Source organism: Vulpes lagopus, chromosome 16 (assembly GCF_018345385.1).
Source record: "Vulpes lagopus strain Blue_001 chromosome 16, ASM1834538v1, whole genome shotgun sequence".
Lineage (NCBI taxonomy): Eukaryota > Metazoa > Chordata > Mammalia > Carnivora > Canidae > Vulpes > Vulpes lagopus.
The window spans coordinates 10,286,839-10,306,028 of record NC_054839.1 but is presented as its reverse complement, the minus strand read 5'-3'; the positions used below and the strand labels follow the sequence as shown (position 1 = coordinate 10,306,028).

The 19,190-nt window shown below is 37.3% G+C and overlaps 1 protein-coding gene across 1 annotated transcript in view; it reads left to right on the top strand.

Moving 5' to 3' along the window:
* ITGBL1 (integrin subunit beta like 1) overlaps positions 1-19,190 on the top strand; it is a 213,760-nt gene that overhangs the window by 75,358 nt on the left and 119,212 nt on the right. The window contains exon 3 of the mRNA XM_041731270.1: positions 12,085-12,231. Within this exon, the coding sequence (XP_041587204.1) occupies positions 12,085-12,231 (147 nt within the window). The remainder of the gene's footprint in view (positions 1-12,084; positions 12,232-19,190) is intronic.

The following is a 19,190-nucleotide window of genomic DNA, read 5'->3' as shown; positions in this document are numbered from 1 at the left end:
ATATCTGTGAATTTATCCTATATTAATCTTTATATTTAATGTAATTAGTTCCTTTCTCCAAAAAAAATGATTCTGTTTATAAAACAAAAATTGATTTATAAACCAATGAAAAGGTATTAAATTCATCCACAGTTGACAGATGACAACAAAATATCCACTCCACCCTTCAACCATATGATCAAGTTCAATAGCCCCCACAATGGGGCCACCTGACATAATGTGCCCACCTCAGGAGGAGATGCAATAACCACCCATGTTGTGTTCTCCCCCAAAATGCCTAACCTGTGTCAGATCATGAAGAGACAACAAGACAACAAATCCAGAAAGAGAGACCCTCCACAACACAACTGTCCTGACTCTCCAAAAGAGTCATTGTTATTAATTTGGCTTTTCTAAATCTTGAGACTAAAAAGAAATAACAACTAAATGCAAAGTTCAAATTTTGGTTGGATCCTGGAAACAAGGAGTAAGGTGGAGATGAGGTAGAGAGGCTCAGGAAGGAAGCGGGTGCTAGAGACGGGTTGAGGGTGGAGACAAGCATTAGCTCTGGGCTGAGTAGTCAGGGAAGGTCCCCAGCTCAGGAGTAAAAAAAAATAATAATAATAATAATAATAATAATAATTTTTAATGCTCAGATTGATACAGGTTATTTGATAATATTCTTTGTTATTTGTTGGCAGGTGTATCCTCATTGTTAGTGGGAATGTATTTAATAGAGTTTTGGAAACAAATGTTAGTGGGAATGTATTTAATAGAGTTTTGGAAACAAATGTCTATATCTATTAAAATTTTAATGACAAGATAAAGATTTAAATGTCAATTGAATTAAGGAGTGAAAAGCTTAGTAGTCATCTCAGTTGGAAAAATGTCAATAAATGGGATTGAAATCTGAATGTGCAAAAAAGTGAGATTGGGAGAGAAACATCTTTTTGGAGATTGGAATAAGAAAGGGAGAATGGACTGGAATAGAGATTTAAATTAAAACAGAGGTTAATAGAGGCAGTATTGATTACATTTTGTAAAGGAGACACTTGTCCAATTTTATAGTATAAAGGGAAGGTGTTAACTAATGACGTTGAAGTTAAAATAAAGTAGGGAAAGAAATAGGCGTCCAAAGAACCAGAAGGCAAAGAAATCAAGGCTCCCTGAAAAGGAATGGACTTTGATGTGGCCTCTAGGGCCAAGAGAGAAAGGCAAGGTAGATGAGAGTGAGGTAGGATAAAGAGGACAGGAAATCTGGGAAATCATTTCACTCTCGCTCCTGAGTTTGAGGGTACCCAAACTAAGTGGGAACCTAGAGAGCTTGTTAAACATTTGGAGGAATCATTTAAAGATGTTAACCAAGAACTTCCCCTTCTATAACTGAAGGTGGTAATACTTGTTTTTTATTTTTTCATGTCATTTTGATAATCAAGATAATATGAATAAAGTGATTTGTCACTCAAGAGTTTAATATATATTTGTTATTATGCATTATAATATACCTTGGTAAAGCTATTTTCTAAAGTAAATATCTGTATGCCAATGCCAAAAGGAAGACAAGATACATCATCTAGAATGATTAAAAATGGGATACTTTGTAAATTTAATAAGTGAAGCTTATCTATCATGAATTATAATAACCAGACTTTCAGAATGGGGAATGACATGGCTCATGGTCAAGAACAGGGAGGGCATTCTGGACTGGGGTGGGTCAGCTTTGAACTTAATCATATCTTTCTTTACATGAATCCTTTTCTTTGGAACAATGGCCACCACTGTTGTCACACTCTTTTCTCTTTCTCCAGATGGTTTAGCTTGAAATGGTTTCAAAACAACAACTATAACTGGCTGTTATAGCAACCTTTCCTTTCCTTTTTGCACACCTCAGTACAGTTTGCCTCTTCACTAATATTCATAGATTTCTAGAGGAGCTCTACCTTGTCAAATGAGCCATGTCCAGTTTTTACTCCTCAACAAATGAGGTAGGGATAATCCAACAGAGTAACAAAGTATTATATCCTTTAAAAAATTGCTTACCCTATGACTCTATTTCCAATTTACTTTTTTGTCTACTGATCTAGGTTTTCAAACATTTTTTTAAGGAAATCTAAATCTAAAATCTAAACATTTTTTTAACTCATGTTAAAGTATTTCTTACCTTGTCCATGAATTGCTTTTCAAATTGTATAAAATACTTCATGTGTTACTGAAGAATTTTAAAAATTATTAGTAATGAGTTCAATTTAGTCTCCATGCCAACTACTGATATGTATTTTCCTGGTGACTGATCTTTGTTTTGTAGAAAATGCATGATTTAATGTCCTTTTACCTGCTTGGAAGAGAATGATTTCATTTTTTTCCAGTTAACTCAACCAAATTGTCAACAACTTTTATTAACTACCTACTTTGTAACAGCTTAGAGCAGAAGTACCCTAGGGAGTTACTGAGTTAGTAGAAAAGGAAATTATTGCAATTAGTGGATTTATAGTAAAGTTAACTGAATATATAAATGTTTGCTAATTTTTGAACTGAGAAGGAAATAAAAAAATAAATTGTTGCCATCTGCTGCTTTTTAGTTGGATGAGGAGAAAATAACATTCCAAAGAATTACTTGATAAAAACGTTTGAAGATTATGAGGTGATCATAGATAATCTTTGTTTGAGCCCTTGCACAGACTTATTTATGGAGCAATAAAAGAGTTCTTTATTAAAAAATAGATTTTATAAAAAGTAGACTTTACAAAAACTCTTTATAAAAGTTCAGACTTTTTATGAGGTCTAATTCTTGGGCATAGTTTGAAAGCTTTAGGGGAGGATTTGCATAGCCCCCAAGAATTTAGTAATGCAATGGAGCTAACAGGAGACATGTGGTATTCTTTTCAGGTTAAGGAAGTGGTGTTATTTTCTAGAAAACAGAGTTTGGGGACTGGAAGAATTTCAAGTAGAATGATGAGAGCGATAAGCCATGAAGAGTCATTTGGCCTGTTTCTCAGTGATTGCCTAAGCAGGGTGTTTCATTAGATGGGGGACTTCTACAGCTTTTCTTTCCCTAATGACTTTAGACACAAGTTAGCAAAGAACTATATATACTTCTGTTCAGAGATTTTTGACTTCTTCTGTAACCTTTGGGATGGTCCTGGGTATAGTAGGCACAACATTCAGGTAAACCTCAGCTATTATTTGGGGCATCATCTCTGAAGCATATTGATTAAAATGTGCTGAATAGGTCAGTGGGTGGCAATTACTTTTGCAAACCATAAACTCAGACATGTAAAATGATAAACCTTTATTTTTCTAAAATTCTTCTAGACAATACCTTGAGCTCCTGTATTAATCTGTTAGGGCTGCCATAACCAAGTACCACAAACTGGATAATTTAAAATACAGGCATCTTTTTTTGTCTCCTAGTTCTGGGGGCTAAAAGTTTCAGATCAAGGTATCAGCACAGTTATGAAGGGTAAATCTGTTTTATGTCTCTCTCCTGGGCTTCTGGAGGTTTTCTGGCCGTCTTTGGTGATCCTTTCCTTGTAGAAGCCTCATTCCAGTCTCAATCTCTGTCTTCATCTTCACATGATGTTCTCTGTATCCAGATTTCCCATTTTTAGAAGGACACTCATCATATTAAATTAAGGACCCACATACTGCAGTATGAGAGCATCTTAACTAATTATATCTGCAATGACTAATGACATCTGCCCAAATAAGACCACATTCTGAGATACTAGGGTTAGGTCTTCCACCTGTGGATTTGTGGGGGAGACACAATTCAACCTGTAACAGCTCCCAAGCTACCAATGATAAAACTTTATTTAATATGATTCTGGGTAACTCAGTCATTTGAGGTTTTTTCCCTGGAGTGAAAGTGACAAGGTCAATGGAGGTAGAGGGTCTTCGGGGATCAACTGCTCATGGCCCTCAGGGCACTGCCTTTGGCTCCTTATCCCTGCTCATGTCTTGTTCTGTGGTTGCTGGCTTCTATCCCGCCTGCCATTTACTACATCTGTGCTTTTCATTTGATCTCTGGTTGGCAGTCTTTGAAATTCCATCAACGCATTTTTACTACAAGCACTTGTTAGGTAGTGACCTTACTTCTCCAAAAAATTGTGATTGCCCTCCTGCACCTTCCTGGGTTAGCAGGATGATTGGTGGCCTGTGTCAGGTACTTGCAGCTTTTACAGACATTTCCGTCCTACTGAAGCTGTTCTAAGCGGATCTAGAGAAAATGTACAAGTCTTCTCCAGGGGTGTGCAGTGGGATCTCTCCTCTGGTTCCCTCTGTCCCGTACTTCACCCCCACTGGAACGGGTAGGGGGCAGGAGACAGAGCTTCCTGGAGACCCTTCGTGGCTCTTCTCTGCACCAGACACACTAGCTCAGCATATAGCCTCTGATGATAGTGTCCTCCCATTCAGATAACCAAGCACAGTCTACCCAGCTCTTCATAGACCCTCCCATTGGAAAGATGAATAGTACTCTGTCTCCTTGGTGCAGTGTCTAATGACTATGAGTAAGGATTCTCACATCTCCTGAATGCCGCTACAGTCCCAAAACCATACTCTAACATTATCACTTACAGGAGTATTGCTTCTAACAGATATGTTTTTTCTTTTTAGATTTTTGAGTAAAATATTATGTAAAATGTAAAAGATTAAATGATATGATGCCTCCATGATCTAGCTTAAGAAATAAAATCTTTCTTATATCTTTACAAACCTATTGCTTAAATAAGTTGTTTCAAAACTCTTGAACATATCTCAAAAAGTTGAATTTACCCATATACATGTGCTCTGAGGCCCTGTGTTACCCTACCTTGTCAGGGAGACAGAGGTCCTTGTTCATCACCCAGTTGATGCACAGTTCCTTAATGGCTATGGGAATAATGGCACATGTAGAGTTTGCTCTATAGACAATTAGTAGAACTTGAGATGAGGAAACTTAACAATAACAGATGGAGAATGTTATTAATTTTTATTGAAGATACACATACAACACATTCAGAAAAAAATCTCAATATTGTGAAGGATGCCAAATACCATCTCATCATCCAGTGTTTCATTAAAAGACAAAACTTAGAGTCTTGCTAAGTCCTATATATGCACTTATATACATATATGAACATGTGTATGTATTAATAAGCACAGATATGTACATATACATACATACATCTCTGCTAACCAGATTCCTTGGAACATACATTTATCTATAATAGGAAAGGGACAATGGTGAGTGTGGAGCTTCATTTCTTCATGAGTAAAACTGAGGAGACTTCACTGGTCTCAGGTCTCCTGTTCTGGTTACAACATTTTGAGGTGATTCATTTCATTTCAACTGACTAAGAGATATTGGTGGATGTTAAGTTTCTAAGGCCTGAGTGACTTCTGTCCTTCGGTATAATTGATACTAAGAGACGCTTCTGAATAGAATACCCCAACATAGGGCAAAATGCCAAGGCTGAAACTAAAGAAAGTTAGGCTTTATTTATTTATTTATTTATTTATTTATTTATTTATTTATTCCCCCTTTTTTTTAATTGCAGAAGAAAGTGAAGAAATCTCTGTAAAGATCTCTGATGAATAGCATGTTAGGGGTGGAAACTGGAAGGAGGAAAAGAGAAGAGAAAACTTCCCTCATCTTGTCCAGAGGCCTTTTCCTTCTGTCCTTCCCTCTCTAGACACCTGAGAAATACTGCACAAGTTCTTACTGTCACGGAGTTACAGGTAGAGAAGAACACCAGCTTCCTGGGAAGTGTAGATGAAGCAGGGAGGGAAGACAGTTTCACTAGTGCCCCCTAAAGAGACATACCCTGCGTCCCTTGAGAAATACTGGGTTCACATAAATTCAACATGCCAAACCAAAAACAGAGAACCAGGCCAGAAAAATTCAAAGACTAGTCTCCTGAAGGTCATAAGGCCAGAATCTATACTAACAGCTAGGATTCCTGAATCCCCAAAATTGTGTGTGTGTGTGTGTGTGTGTGTGTGTGTGTGTGATTTGAAATAACTTATGTAACTATTTCTTTGAATTTATGAAATTGACGACCTAAGATCCAACCAAAATACTGTGTCTTGCGTTGCTATAATTTATATTTCATCCCTCAGTCTCAAGTTACCAGAATTCTCATTTTAAATCTCCTGATTTTATCAATATGTAACCCAAATTCACTTTAAAAATACACATATTAGTATAATCCATAGTATTTTAATGGATGCTCTGAATAACAAATAGAATTCTGTGTCGTAATTGTTTTCAGTAGCAAACAAGATTTGTTTTAATATGCTGAGTGCTCCATTTGAAGAAAGTACTTTGCTTCATTATGAGAAAAAAAATAATTTAGGCTATAGTGTGGATTTTTTTCAGATGAAAGGAATGTAAGGATTATGTCATCCAATCTCTTAATTCTGCTGCTGAGAATGGAGGTCTAGAGAAATTAGGTGACTGAATGCCTGAATTATTTTTCTACCAACTTTAGCATTATGTAATTTTAAGTAGTAAAATCTGATAATTTTATTGATAGAGTTCTTTCACCAAGGGTTACCAATAATCCAATTTGGAGCATGTGAATTCCAAAAGGAAACAGCAAAAAAAAAAAAAAAAAAAAAAAAAAAAAAACCAAAACAAAAAAAACAAAAACAAAAACAGTACTGTCAAGCCATCAATCCAAGGCTTTTACTGACACCACTTTTCCCAGAACAGAAAACGTCCTTTCAAGTCTTTTGCACTGCAACTACACAGACAATGTTGGCTGTAATGGAAAAAACACAGCTTTTCAGCTTATAAACTCTGTGACCTTGAGCAAGCTAATTATACTTTAGTCCTCTTATTTGTAAAACTGGGGAACAAAAATCTATCTCACTGGCTCCTTCTAGAAATAAAGCAGACTAGCCTGTATAAAGTACTCATCATGGTACCTGGAAGACAATAATTACTGGTGTTCCTTTCTTCTCTTCTATTTCCCTGATCAAGGTCACATGGCTGATTAGTGGCTAGACTTTTTATTTTCTAGGGCAAAGCTTTCTTCTTCACAGGATTCTTCCATTGTTCACATCATAATGCTCTCAGGAATGGGAAGGAGAAATATCCAAGAAGCCATTTTTTGTTAGCCTGAGAATCAAGCCAGGGACTGGTGCCCTGTCTTGAAAGTGCCAAGTTTCTATTGCAAATTGTGACATAACTGTAATAGTAGATATAGGATCCTTTCACACTCTTCTTAGAATTCTAGATGTGGCATAGTTATTTTGTTTCTTATACATGAGAAGGTGATGGAACTTATAGTGGCTCAGAAAGAAGAGGAGAAAACTTGAGTATGTCTCTTATTAAGTGAGCTCATTTGCGCTGGAAAATAGGACACAATGCAAGTTAATGGGAATTTACATATTTGACCAAAGCAAATAGATTCATAGGGCCAATTGAGTGCTCAAATTAAAATATCTGTTTCAAGGTTACCATGAGGCTCTAGAATGCTTTGCCACTAGCTTATTTGGCCCCCAGAAAGAATCATTTTTTAATGTCTAGATGTTAAAAATAAATAAGATTCATGAAATAATAATTAATAATCAGGATTTTTTGTTTTGTTGTGATATAATTGACACACAGTACAGTGTAAGTTTGGTGCATGGTGTCTTGACTTACATCCATTGGGAGATGACGACCATCCATCATCTTACATAGGTACAAAAACAATGTTTTTTTTTCCTCTTGTAATGAGAACTCTTAGGATTCATTCTCAACAATTTTCACATATACCATACAGCAGTGCCAACTATAGTCCTCGGGTTGTACGTTATACACCAAGTACTTATTCTAACTGGAACTTTGTACCTATTGATGTCACCTTCCTCTGACTCCCTCCCTGAGCCCCTGCCTCTGGAAACCACAAACCAGATCTCTTTTTTTTTATGTGCTTGCGTTTTTTTGTTTGTTTAGTCGGGCTTTTTTTTTTTTTTTTTTAAAGATTCCTATATAGAAGTGAGATCATACAGTTTTTGTCTTTCTCTTTCTGCTTTAGCATAATGCCCTCAAGAGCCATCCTTGTTGTCCCAAACAGCAGGGTTTCCTTCTTTCTGGTGACTAACATTTCGTTGAATACATATACCACATCTTCTTTATTCATTCATCTTATACCTATTACCTACCTACTTATACATCTATTATCTAACTATTTTTTACGTTCTAAGACTTGAAACCAAAGATGTATAGCTAATCTGATGGGCATTTTCGTTTTGGGAGTTTGTTTTTATCCAAAGTATCCAAAGATATCCAAGGTATCCAAAGTATCTGTAGACTTGGAGGAGAGTTTGGTGCTGATCCCTTTGTTTTTATTAGTATTTTTCTTATTTGGAAAAGAAAAGTACAATTATTTTTCATTAGTATATACAAATGGTTAATTGACTTTTTAAAAAGTTCTTCAATATTGGTCAAGTATTTCCATTTGTTTACAGATTTATTTATTTACTTATTCATTCATTCATTCATGAGACACACACACAGAGAGAGAGAGAGAGAGAGAGAGAGAGGCAGAGACACAGGCAGAGGGAGAAGCAGGCTCCATGCAGGGAGCCCGACGTGGGACTTGATCCCGGGTCTCCAGGATCGCGCCCGGGGCTGAAGGCGGTGCTAAACCGCTAAGCCACCCTGGCTGCCCTACAGTTTGTTTTAATTAAAATAAAATAAAATAAAATAAAAAATAAATAAAAATAAAAGCATCAACTTCTCCTTCGTGCACTAATTAATTCATCACCACTGCCTGTGGATAGGTTAGAGCTTTTGCATTTTTTTTCTTCTGGTTGCTTTATTTTTTTTTATTTTTTAATAATAAATTTATTTTTTATTGGTGTTCAATTTGCCAACATACAGAATAACACCCAGTGCTCATCCCGTCAAGTGCCCTCCTTGCATTCCTAAGGTAAAAGGGATCTGGAAGTAATGGTGGAGCTGGTGATGGGGTTAAAAAATCACAAAACCCAGTTTCATTCTGTCTTTGCTGGGATACCTCTCCTTTTTGGCGGAGATCAAGGCAAGGCTTTGCTCACCTCTGGGAAGGAGTGTGGAAAGCCGCCAGGCATCCATATGCTTCCCCTGAACTGGAGATCAACTAAATACTGGATTTTACCTTCCTCTATAGCCCGTCTTTCCTTTCTAGTGACTGGCTATACCACTGACAATCCTGGAAGCAACAAGAATAGCCATTTACTTTTTCTTCCTTATTACTTTGGTAGGAATTGTTTTGGTATTTCTTTGACATACTTGTTTTAAGTGTGTGTTTTCTCCTGGTTCCTTGGGAACTTATTTGAAGGCCAATAGATTTATTGCCAGCATATTGTTCATTTTAAGGCCACATTTTGTAAGTGAGGAAATTGAGTTATCTTGAGAAGAAACAAATGGGCAGTTGAATGGTGACAGCTTGGAATGGTGAATGCTTTGCTGGGTAGAATTTCATGTAGCAGCAAAGACCATCCTTCGACCTTGGGCAATCAGAGCCTCTTATGGGCCTCATGATTCGGGAGTTTTGCTGTCATTCTCTTGGCCATCTATTCCCAACAGGTAAATTATTTTGACAAATGGAATGTTTTTTGAAGCCATATTTGTGACCATGAAGATGAACTATATGAGTACAATAATGTAGCAAATGAGCTCTACTCAAGAAATTACTAACTGTAGAGAAAGAGTAAGATAGTCTGAAAATTTTCTATCTTAAAAATAGTTATATATTTACCTCCAAATTAGGTTGGTTAGGGTATTACTTGATAATTCTTGACAGTAAAAAAATTGATTTCTATTAATTTTCCTAAATGGGCAAAAGTGAATCAAGGAGGCCTTTATTGGGTATAAAGTTTAGCAAGAATATAAAGGCAGATGACTCTGTCCTACACTAGCTGTCATCTTCACCTCTAACCAGATGCTAAATGAAAAGCTAAAAGCACATTGTCTAATACAGTGTTTGTCTAAGTGTGGTATAGGAAATCCATATAGGTTATAAGAAAAAGAGGCTTCCTAGTAAGAAATACTGTGTATTCTGAGTAAAACTTAAATAGCTTTTTCACAACAGGATATGAAGAAAATTCAGTGTGCTAGTTTATATTATGATCTATTAAAAGAAGAATATAGTGGTTCTCTTTCCCATGTTTATTTTACCTCAGAACCTTTTATGGAAGGAGTTTTTGATCCTGGGCCTCCATGAGCTAACTTTGGGGTATGAGCACCTTAGAATATTACTTCTACTAATGCTTCATTGGGTCAGTCTGAGATAGAGGAGTCTCTCCCTTTCATCTGTACATTTCTTTATTTTCCCCTTATTTCTAAGATTTACCCCCTCCCATAAAAAATATGTAACCTTTGGCCTGCCCACCATTACCCATTATTTCTGTTATATATACCTTCAGCCAGGGTCTGAGATGTCCCATCCAATATAAAAGAAGTGTCAAGTATTCTTTTATTCTAGATTCAGCAAATAATTACTACTGCATTTCATTATCTTCTAAATTACTTTTATTTTCTTTTCAATAGGTATGAAGCCACATTTTATTGGGATGGACTGTAAGAAATAGCTGATATTAAACTAAGAACAGTGGTGATCCATGTGGTTCAACCTAATACACTAATATTATTGAAGAGTAATTATAGTTACCAAGATACTTCTTTACAAAAAGAGACTTAGCTATTTCAAGAATTTTTGCTTAATACTTTTATAAATAGACTGGATGGTTGGCAGGAGAGATCACTTATGCTTGTAAATGATACCAAGTTGGCCGAGATTGACAGTATCAGGTAGGGCCAGACAAGAATGCAAAATGATACAATCGATTTGACAGTAATGTGCACTGGATAAGATGAATTACAATTAGGGTGCATGTAAGGTTTTGTTTGCAAAATAGAATAATTACTTTGAAAAATGCAACAGGAATAGAAATATTCTCATGGACTGGGCAATATTCAGAGGAGTTTAAAGTCACAACCAATCATAGAGTCAGGCTTTGCTGAACATGCCCAAATGGGACACCTCTGAGCCATTCATTCTGACCAACCATCTGGACTTCATCATGTAGATTTTGGCTGCCACACTGAATGACTATTGGCACTAAATCAGTGATTCCATTCCATTGTGGTCTGTGAACTTCAGGAATTGGGACATAGCATTATTATTTTGAGTAATACAAGAATACTCTCCTTGCAGCCCAAACTCTGCTCACCTTTCCAGACTCAGTTAAAGGTTAAGGAAGTTCATAGGGTCTCTCCCTTCTTATTTCTATAGGAGACATACTGCTCAACACAGGGTATAACAAACATTTCTGGCTGAAGGTAGCACCATCTTGTTTATATATTGACCTCAACTTTGAACTTTTTAAGTTACTTCAGGACAAGAGTCAAGTATTGTACATGTACTGCACTTTGCTAGGACTAGTGTGTAGTTAATAAGAACATTAGTAGGATTCATCAACTAAAACTTAATAAAGTTAATTGTCACAACAATAAAAATAGCACAGTGTTGATTTGAGAACATGAAAAATTGAGAAACTTCTGTGGATGTAGATGCCTATGGCCCTTATTGTTTTGATTCTTGAACCAACTTTTCTCATTAAGAGAGAAAATATGTATTTATTTTTTGTGTCAATCATATTCCAAGATGATATTTCATATATCCATTAAACTTTACTACATTCTAAATTCCAATAAATCTAAGCTAATGTTTGGTTTGGTGGAGTTTCATGTAAAATTTGTTATTCGGAGTTGATGGTTTTATGTGTTATAAAATATAGTTAAGTGGAAATAATTTTTATTGGGCTTTTGTATCTTAAATGTAGAGATGCTTAATAGATTTTTTTTAGTCTAAATTATCTGACCAAGTGTACAATTAAACTTCTGGTTTATTATTTATTTTTGTGTCTCTATAAATTAATTAATGGGTTTAGAATGATTTATCAACTTTGATTATTAAAATAAAATCCACATACTTCATTATACTGTCTACAGTAGCATTACCCTCAACCCCGTGTTTGAATTTATTATAGCTCAATCCTGAGCCAATGTCACTCTTAAGACTTTCAGTTACAATAATGGATTTCTCTGGAAAATAATTCGAGTCTAACTGGATGTTGTTAAATCCTCAGGCCATGGTAAGTGTGACTGTGGCAAGTGCAAATGTCAGGAAGGTTGGTTTGGGGATGCGTGCCAGTACCCAATTCACTGTGACCTGACAAAGAAGAAGAGTAACCAGATGTGCAAGAATTCTCAAGATGTCATCTGCTCTAATGCAGGTAAGAATTCTATTCTATGAAAATTCTTAAATAATCACATTTTGGTTTTTCATGGAAATAGGTAGGCGTTGAGAAATGCAGAACCTCTGAGAGAGACTGCTTTTGAGTATATTTTTCTGAAATGAAATGCAGATAAATCAATAGGGGAAAATGTCATCTTGCTGAGACTGGCAAGTTTGATGCTCTCCAGCTGTTCCAAATGCCTTCTTCAAGCAGGATATTCACGGGAAACAACACCCCGACAACATTTTATGTAAATTGTGAGCCATGATTTTGAATGCTGGATTAAATCTTTTAAACAGGATTTATATAAGCTGACTTAATTATTTTCTATTACAGATCAAGGGTGCTTTGGAATTTATACCTTAGCATCAAATAGAACCAAACCTTTTTAATTTGGTAGAAGCTTTAGATGCACTAGATATGAAACTCATGGGAAAATATAGTGACATCAAGATTTTATGTTTGGCCAAAATATTTTTACATCTTATAGAAGTTATTTAAAAATGTTTTTTTTTGGGGGGGGCAGCCCTGGTGGCTCAGCGGTTTAGTGCTGCCTTCAGCCTGGGGCGTGATCCTGGAGATCCGGGATTGAGTCCCATGTGAGGCTCCCTGCCTGGGGTCTGCTTCTCCCTCTGCCTGTGTCTCTGACTCTCTCTGTGTGTGTGTCTCTCAGGAATAAATAAATCTCTTTAAAACATGTTTTTTAGAAATTTATTGTAAAACTGTTAAGATTAACTACCCAGTCCATATAAAACAAAGCAACTGGCTTTGTTTTCAATAATGCTTAGTTGGCGTTACTATATTTAAATACTCCTTTCATATTTGGGGACATGGAGCCTCAAGAGTCCACTTTTCTTAAGGCTGGTTGAACTTAAGATTGCTCCTGTCCCAAGGTAGAAGGTTTGATTGAGTTATTTTGGTGAGTGTGGTCTGGGCTGCAGTGGGTTTTTAAAGCTTTCCCAGAAATTCTTTTGGAGAGCCTTGTGTGGGAGCCATTGTTTTGCATGCTAAAAGCAAGTATTTGACTACAAGAGCATCTTTCCTCTGGGAGCTCCCATTGTAGATAGAGTCCTTCCTTGTTCAGAGCTAGTATCTTTCCACAATCTTTGATCTCAGTGAATTGCTCTGTGAAGATTAAGTGTAGTAAGAGTGTTTTGCTAGTGGGAAGCAAGGCCATACTCAAAGCAAGATATGAGTGGATAGATTGGGAAGCATGACAAATTGGTCTTAATAGTTGGTTACTTTCTGTGTTCACTGATATTCTTGCTTCTTTCCAGCACCTTAGTCTTTTCTGACTGTAGGATTTTTCTGCCTTTGGTTCTTAACACCCACCTTTCCATGCACACTTATACACACACACACACACACACACACACACACATACATGCTTACCATATATAGCCTCATTCTTTTGAAAATGTCCAGTTTTCTAAATTTCTAAATGTTTTTTTAAAATTTTTATTTATTTATGATAGTCACACAGAGAGAGGGGCAGGGGAGGGCAGAGACACAGGCAGAGAGAGAAGCAGGCTCCATGCACCGGGAGCCCGACGTGGGATTCGATCCCGGGTCTCCAGGATCGAGCCCTGGGCCAAAGGCAGGCGCTAAACTGCTGCGCCACCAGGGATCCCTAGGTTTTCTAAATTTCTATAAGTAATAAAGCTTGAATTCTGTTTTTTTTTTTTGTTCTTTATTTTTGGCTTTATTTATTGTTTATTTTTCAAATCAAATCCAGAGGTGTTTTTTTTTTTCTTTTTAGTAATACATTATAACCAAAAGGGGTTAATTTAGGAACACAAATGTTTGAACATTAAGTAAAAGAACATGGGATTTGCTGTAGTAAGGTACCTTAAAGGAAAAATTTACAGAATCATTTCAGGAGATGATGAAGCATATTTGATAAAAATAAAGCACAATTTTAAGATATCTGAGCCTCTGCCTTCTTTTAAAGATTGGTATAATACTTTTATGTAATCTACCATCCATATTCCAGTTTCATTTATTGACCAAACAATGTCCTTTACATCATTCCCCCACCTCTGTAGGATCCAGTCTAGAGCAGAGTTATATTTAGCTGTTATCTCTGGTTAACCTCCTTTAATCTGGACTATTTCCACACTCTATGGTATTATAGCATAGCAAATTTTGAAGAAAACTGTCTCCAACCTTTCTTTTTTTTTTTTTTTTTAATAGAATATTACGCGTTTGGCTTTGTCCGATGTGTCCTCATGATTAGATTCATGTCATACATTCTTAGTTGAATTGCCAAATAGATGATTTTGTATACTCAGGATGTGTCATCTGGAAGTCCATGATATCCATCTGCTCTCACTGGTGAGGTTAATTTTGATCACATGGTCAAGGTGTTGTCTGTTGTCTCAGCTCTGTAATTACTGATTTTGCCCTTGTAACAAATGAGCAGTCTGTTGGGAAACTCTTAGAAATTATAAGACATTACATCCTCATCAAAATTACTCCTGATAGGGATGCCTGAGTGGCTCAGCGGTTTAGTGCCTGCCTTCGGCCCAGAGTATGATCCTGGAGTCCCAGGATTGAGTCCCACATTGGGCTCCCTGCATGGAGCCTGCTTCTCCCCCTGCCTGTGTCTCTGCCTCTCTCTCTCTCTCTCTCTCTCTCTCTCTCTCTGTGTCTCTCATGAATAAATAAATAAAATCTTTTAAAAAAATTAGTCCTGATTTACCATCCATTGATGATTTTCAGCTGATCCATTATTTATACTAGCGATGGAAAAATGATGATTTATCAATTCCAACATTCTCTCCATATTTACTGGTTGGTACTCAACATTCTATTACAACAACAATTACTGGATATTTCATTTACTTAGTGATTTATTGTCCATTCAGAATCACAGTTCCTATTATTTCAATGGATTATTATTCATTACTACACTTATTCTGGTGCTCAGATAGTCCCAGATGAGGTTGTTGGAGCCCCTTCAAGCTAGCTTTTCAGTCCTTGTGACATGCCTCCATTGTTTTGTTTTGTTTTATTTCAGCAATCCTTTCTTTTCTGGCATAACAAAATATTCCAGAGTCATGTTGTACCTGATTTGCCACAGCTTTGGAATCAACCATTTCTCTAAAGAGCCTTGGTTCCTTTAGGTGAAGAATGGTATTAAAATAAAAATTGTGTCAGGTTTAATCCGATCAGTAGTGAAGTGGAACAGAGAAGCCAGGCAAAAGTTGGTTGAAAGCAGCTTTTTTTTTTTTTTTTTTTTTAAGATTTTATTTATTAGAGACACAGAGAGAGAGAGACACAGAGAGAGAGAGAGAGAGAGAGGCAGAGACACAGGCAGAGGGAGAAGCAGGCTCCACACAGGGAGCCCGACGTGGGACTCGATCCTGGGTCTCCAGGATCAGGCCCTGGGCTGAAGGCGGTGCTGAATCGCTGAGCCACACAGGCTGCCCGAAACCGGCTTTTATTTTTTTTAGTTTATTTTATTTTTAATAAATTTATTTTTTATTGGTGTTCAATTTGCCAACATACAGAATAACACCCAGTGCTCATCCCATCAAGTGCCCCCCTCAGTGCCCGTCACCCATTCACCCCCACCCCCCGCCCTCCTCCCCTCCACCACCCCTAGTTCGTTTCCCAGAATTAGGAGTCTTCATGTTCTGTCTCCCTTTCTGATACTTCCCACGTATTTTTTCTCCTTTCCCCTTTATTCCCTTTCACTATTTTTTATATTCCCCAAATGAATGAGACCATAGAATGTCCTTCTCCGAAGATGTGGTCTCTGTACACAATGGAATATCACTCAGCCATCAGAAGAGACAAATACCCCCCATTTGCTTCCACGTGGACAGAACTGGAGGGTGTTATGCTGAGTGAAGTAAGTCAATCCGAGGACGAAACCGGCTTTTAATGGGGCCCGCAGGGGAGGGAGAGAGCGAGGAAGTAGCGCGGGGAGGTCGCGCCCAGGCTAACCGCAGGGGGGTCTATAAAGAGTTTTCGGTGGGAAGGTGGGTGCAGGGCGGCATTCCATTAGGGCAAGGGTTACAGGTCATTGTAAGCTAAGTTAGGGTAGGGCGGCAAGGCAGCGTTATTGGGAGGTTGCTGGCCTGGGTGGGCCCTTTTGAGGTTCCCAGTCTCGCCAGCCCAACAGTGAGCACTAGGGATGTTTATTTCTACTGGGATGAATTTGTTTCTTGACGCTTTCTGTAAATAGGCTAGTAAACATGCATGAACATATATATACATGTGCATGCACATAGATACAAAGACATATTTTAGAAATCAGGATTTCATGTCAGTACATCCAACTCCAGTCCACCCCCACAAGGTTATCTCCTACTTTTTCCCTTCCATATTTGCTTATTTTTCACAGTGAGAAATATGGCTCCCAACATCATGGATGTATTTACTCATTTGCTCAATCCTATATTACATACATCTAAAATCGATTTTAGAATTGTTTCATGCATACCACTATACAAAACAAGTCTACCAAAACATTTTCGGATTTGTTTGCAATTGACTCCCTCTCCTACTTCCATCCCACCCAAGCCATGCTCAAGATTGGGATACTTAGTTAATTGCTGTGCTTGTAAGTTCTTTGGATTTCTTTCTTTTTGTCTCCCCTTAGTGCAGTTATTGTACTCATTTGGAATACAATTCAGCTTATTTACTTCATATTGCTTTCAGTTTTAGGGATTTTTTTCCCTTCCTTTCCATCCTTATTGATTTTATTTTACTTTGCAATATGTAGAGCATGAACAGGCCGCCAAAAGTCAAAACTATATAAAAAAGCATAGTGAATCATCATTCTCTTCCTAAACTTTCTCTCCTGAGGGGTAACCAACTTCATGGCTGCTTTATCTGTGTATGTGTTAATTTTTTATAGAGAAAAATAGTTGTATGTGTTTTTTGTTTTGTTTTTGTTTTTGTTTTTTCATTTGTTCCCTACACAAAAGGTAACCTGCTATATATGCTCTTTTTTTTTTTTTAAGATTTATATTTATTTATGAGAGACACAGAGAAAGAGGCAGAGACACAGGCAGAGGCAGAAGCAGGCTCCATGCAGGGAGCCCGACATGGGACTCCATCCCGGGTCTTCAGGATCAGGTCCTGGGCTGAAGGTGGTGCTAAACCGCTGAGCCACCCAGCCTGTCCTGTATATGCTCTTTTGTACTCTGCCTTTGCCACCTTAGCATCCCTTGGAATTCACTCCATATCAGTAGTACATAGAAATATTGCTCATTCTTTTTTCAGATGCATAGGACTCAGCTCTATACAGGTGACATAATTTATTCAGTCAGTCTCCTATGATTGGGCACTTAGGCACTTTCTAATATTTTGAAATTACAAATATTAATGCAGAAAATGAACTGGTGCATATGTATTTTCATATTTTTGGAGGTGTATCTTCAGGATAAATTACTATATGTGGGATTGGTGCACCAAAAGGTAAATTCATACTCAGTGTTACACTTAATCTTTTCACTCTTACTCTCTACTCAGTATGAAAGCCTTTCAAGTTGAATTTAGCAATCTCATTCTCACATGGCTTCTTTTAATGTCTATTTTTACTAGCCTGTCTGGACTATTCCTCTGAAACTGCATTAGGCTCTGAGTTCTCTCTACTAATCCTTTCCCCTTTATATCATGATGTGGTTTTCTGGAAGCAGCTTGGGGCAGAAGGAGAGGAGGAGGGAATTGGACTGGGGCATTAAGACTGCAGGGTGGGATGAGATGGATCTGGGGACTGAAGGTGTTCCAGAAGCTGACTCTGTAGGGGTGCAGAAAGCAAGGCATAGCCTGCAGAGCAACGTGGGGCTCCACTGCCATTGCAAAAGAGTATGGGTGGTGTTCAAGACAAGGAAGACTTCCTAGAGAGAGATAGCTTTATTAGGATGAAAAGTCAGAGTAAAAATAATCTAGCATAAAGCAGACCAGTCCTAAAGACTGAGCTCACTGGCAACTAAGAGAAGTAGTATGACATAACATGAGCACAGGAGTCTGTCACTTTTGCCTGGGCTTCCATCTGCCATATCTTGGAGCCTCAGTTGTGAATTCTACTTGGTGGATGAGACAGGAAGTCTCTAAGCTGTTGTAAACGTCCCACATTAGCCAGATATGGTTCAGATGTGTGGCTGGGAGTGAGTGAGCCTGTCTGTCACGGTGTCAGTGAGAAGTTGTAGAATTTAGAGGTAGAGTCTGTTCTTTTCCATCTTTCCTGAAAACAGCTCCTGCGTACTCTGCTCTGACGATGTTACACCTCGCTTCCAAACCATGACAGTCTCCTGGTATTCTAACAGATAAATTCTAGAGTCTTTAGCCAACATTCTTGATCCTCTACTCCCTGCCTTCAACTGATCCTTTTCTCCGAAATCAAGCTAAACTCTGCACTGTTCTTTAATTCCACATCCTTATCCCTTAGCTGAGGCTTCTTTCTCAACATTGAAAGCCTTTTCTCCATCTCCACCTGTTGAAATTCGTTCCATATATCAAGTGCCAACTCAAGAACTTGCTCCTTTATTGTGCCTTTTCTCCTTCACAGAGCCAGACTGAGGTTTATACTTTCTATACAGTATTTGTCACAGATCTATTGCAAATGACTTTACATCATCTGGTCTCATGTATGTGTAACAATTATTGATCATCTAAGCTTTTTATTCCTAGTCTGTGATTTACTTAGTTTTAAATTGTATTCATTTTATTATCTCCTATAGCACCTGGTACTTTGCCAACAATATAATAGGCAGCAAGAAAATTTAATGAATAGATGTTTGGATGGTTGTAAGACAGCATGAATAAAGGTGAAAATGAAAAAGAAGGGTGATAATTAGAGAAAAAAAATGAGATGAGGCAGTACCATGAATTGTAGTTTTCAATTTGACATGAACTTTTATAAAATAAATATTTTCGGGAAAAAAACACACACACAAGAAAGGGAAAATTAATAAACATAAAATTCGTATGAGTATTCTCAA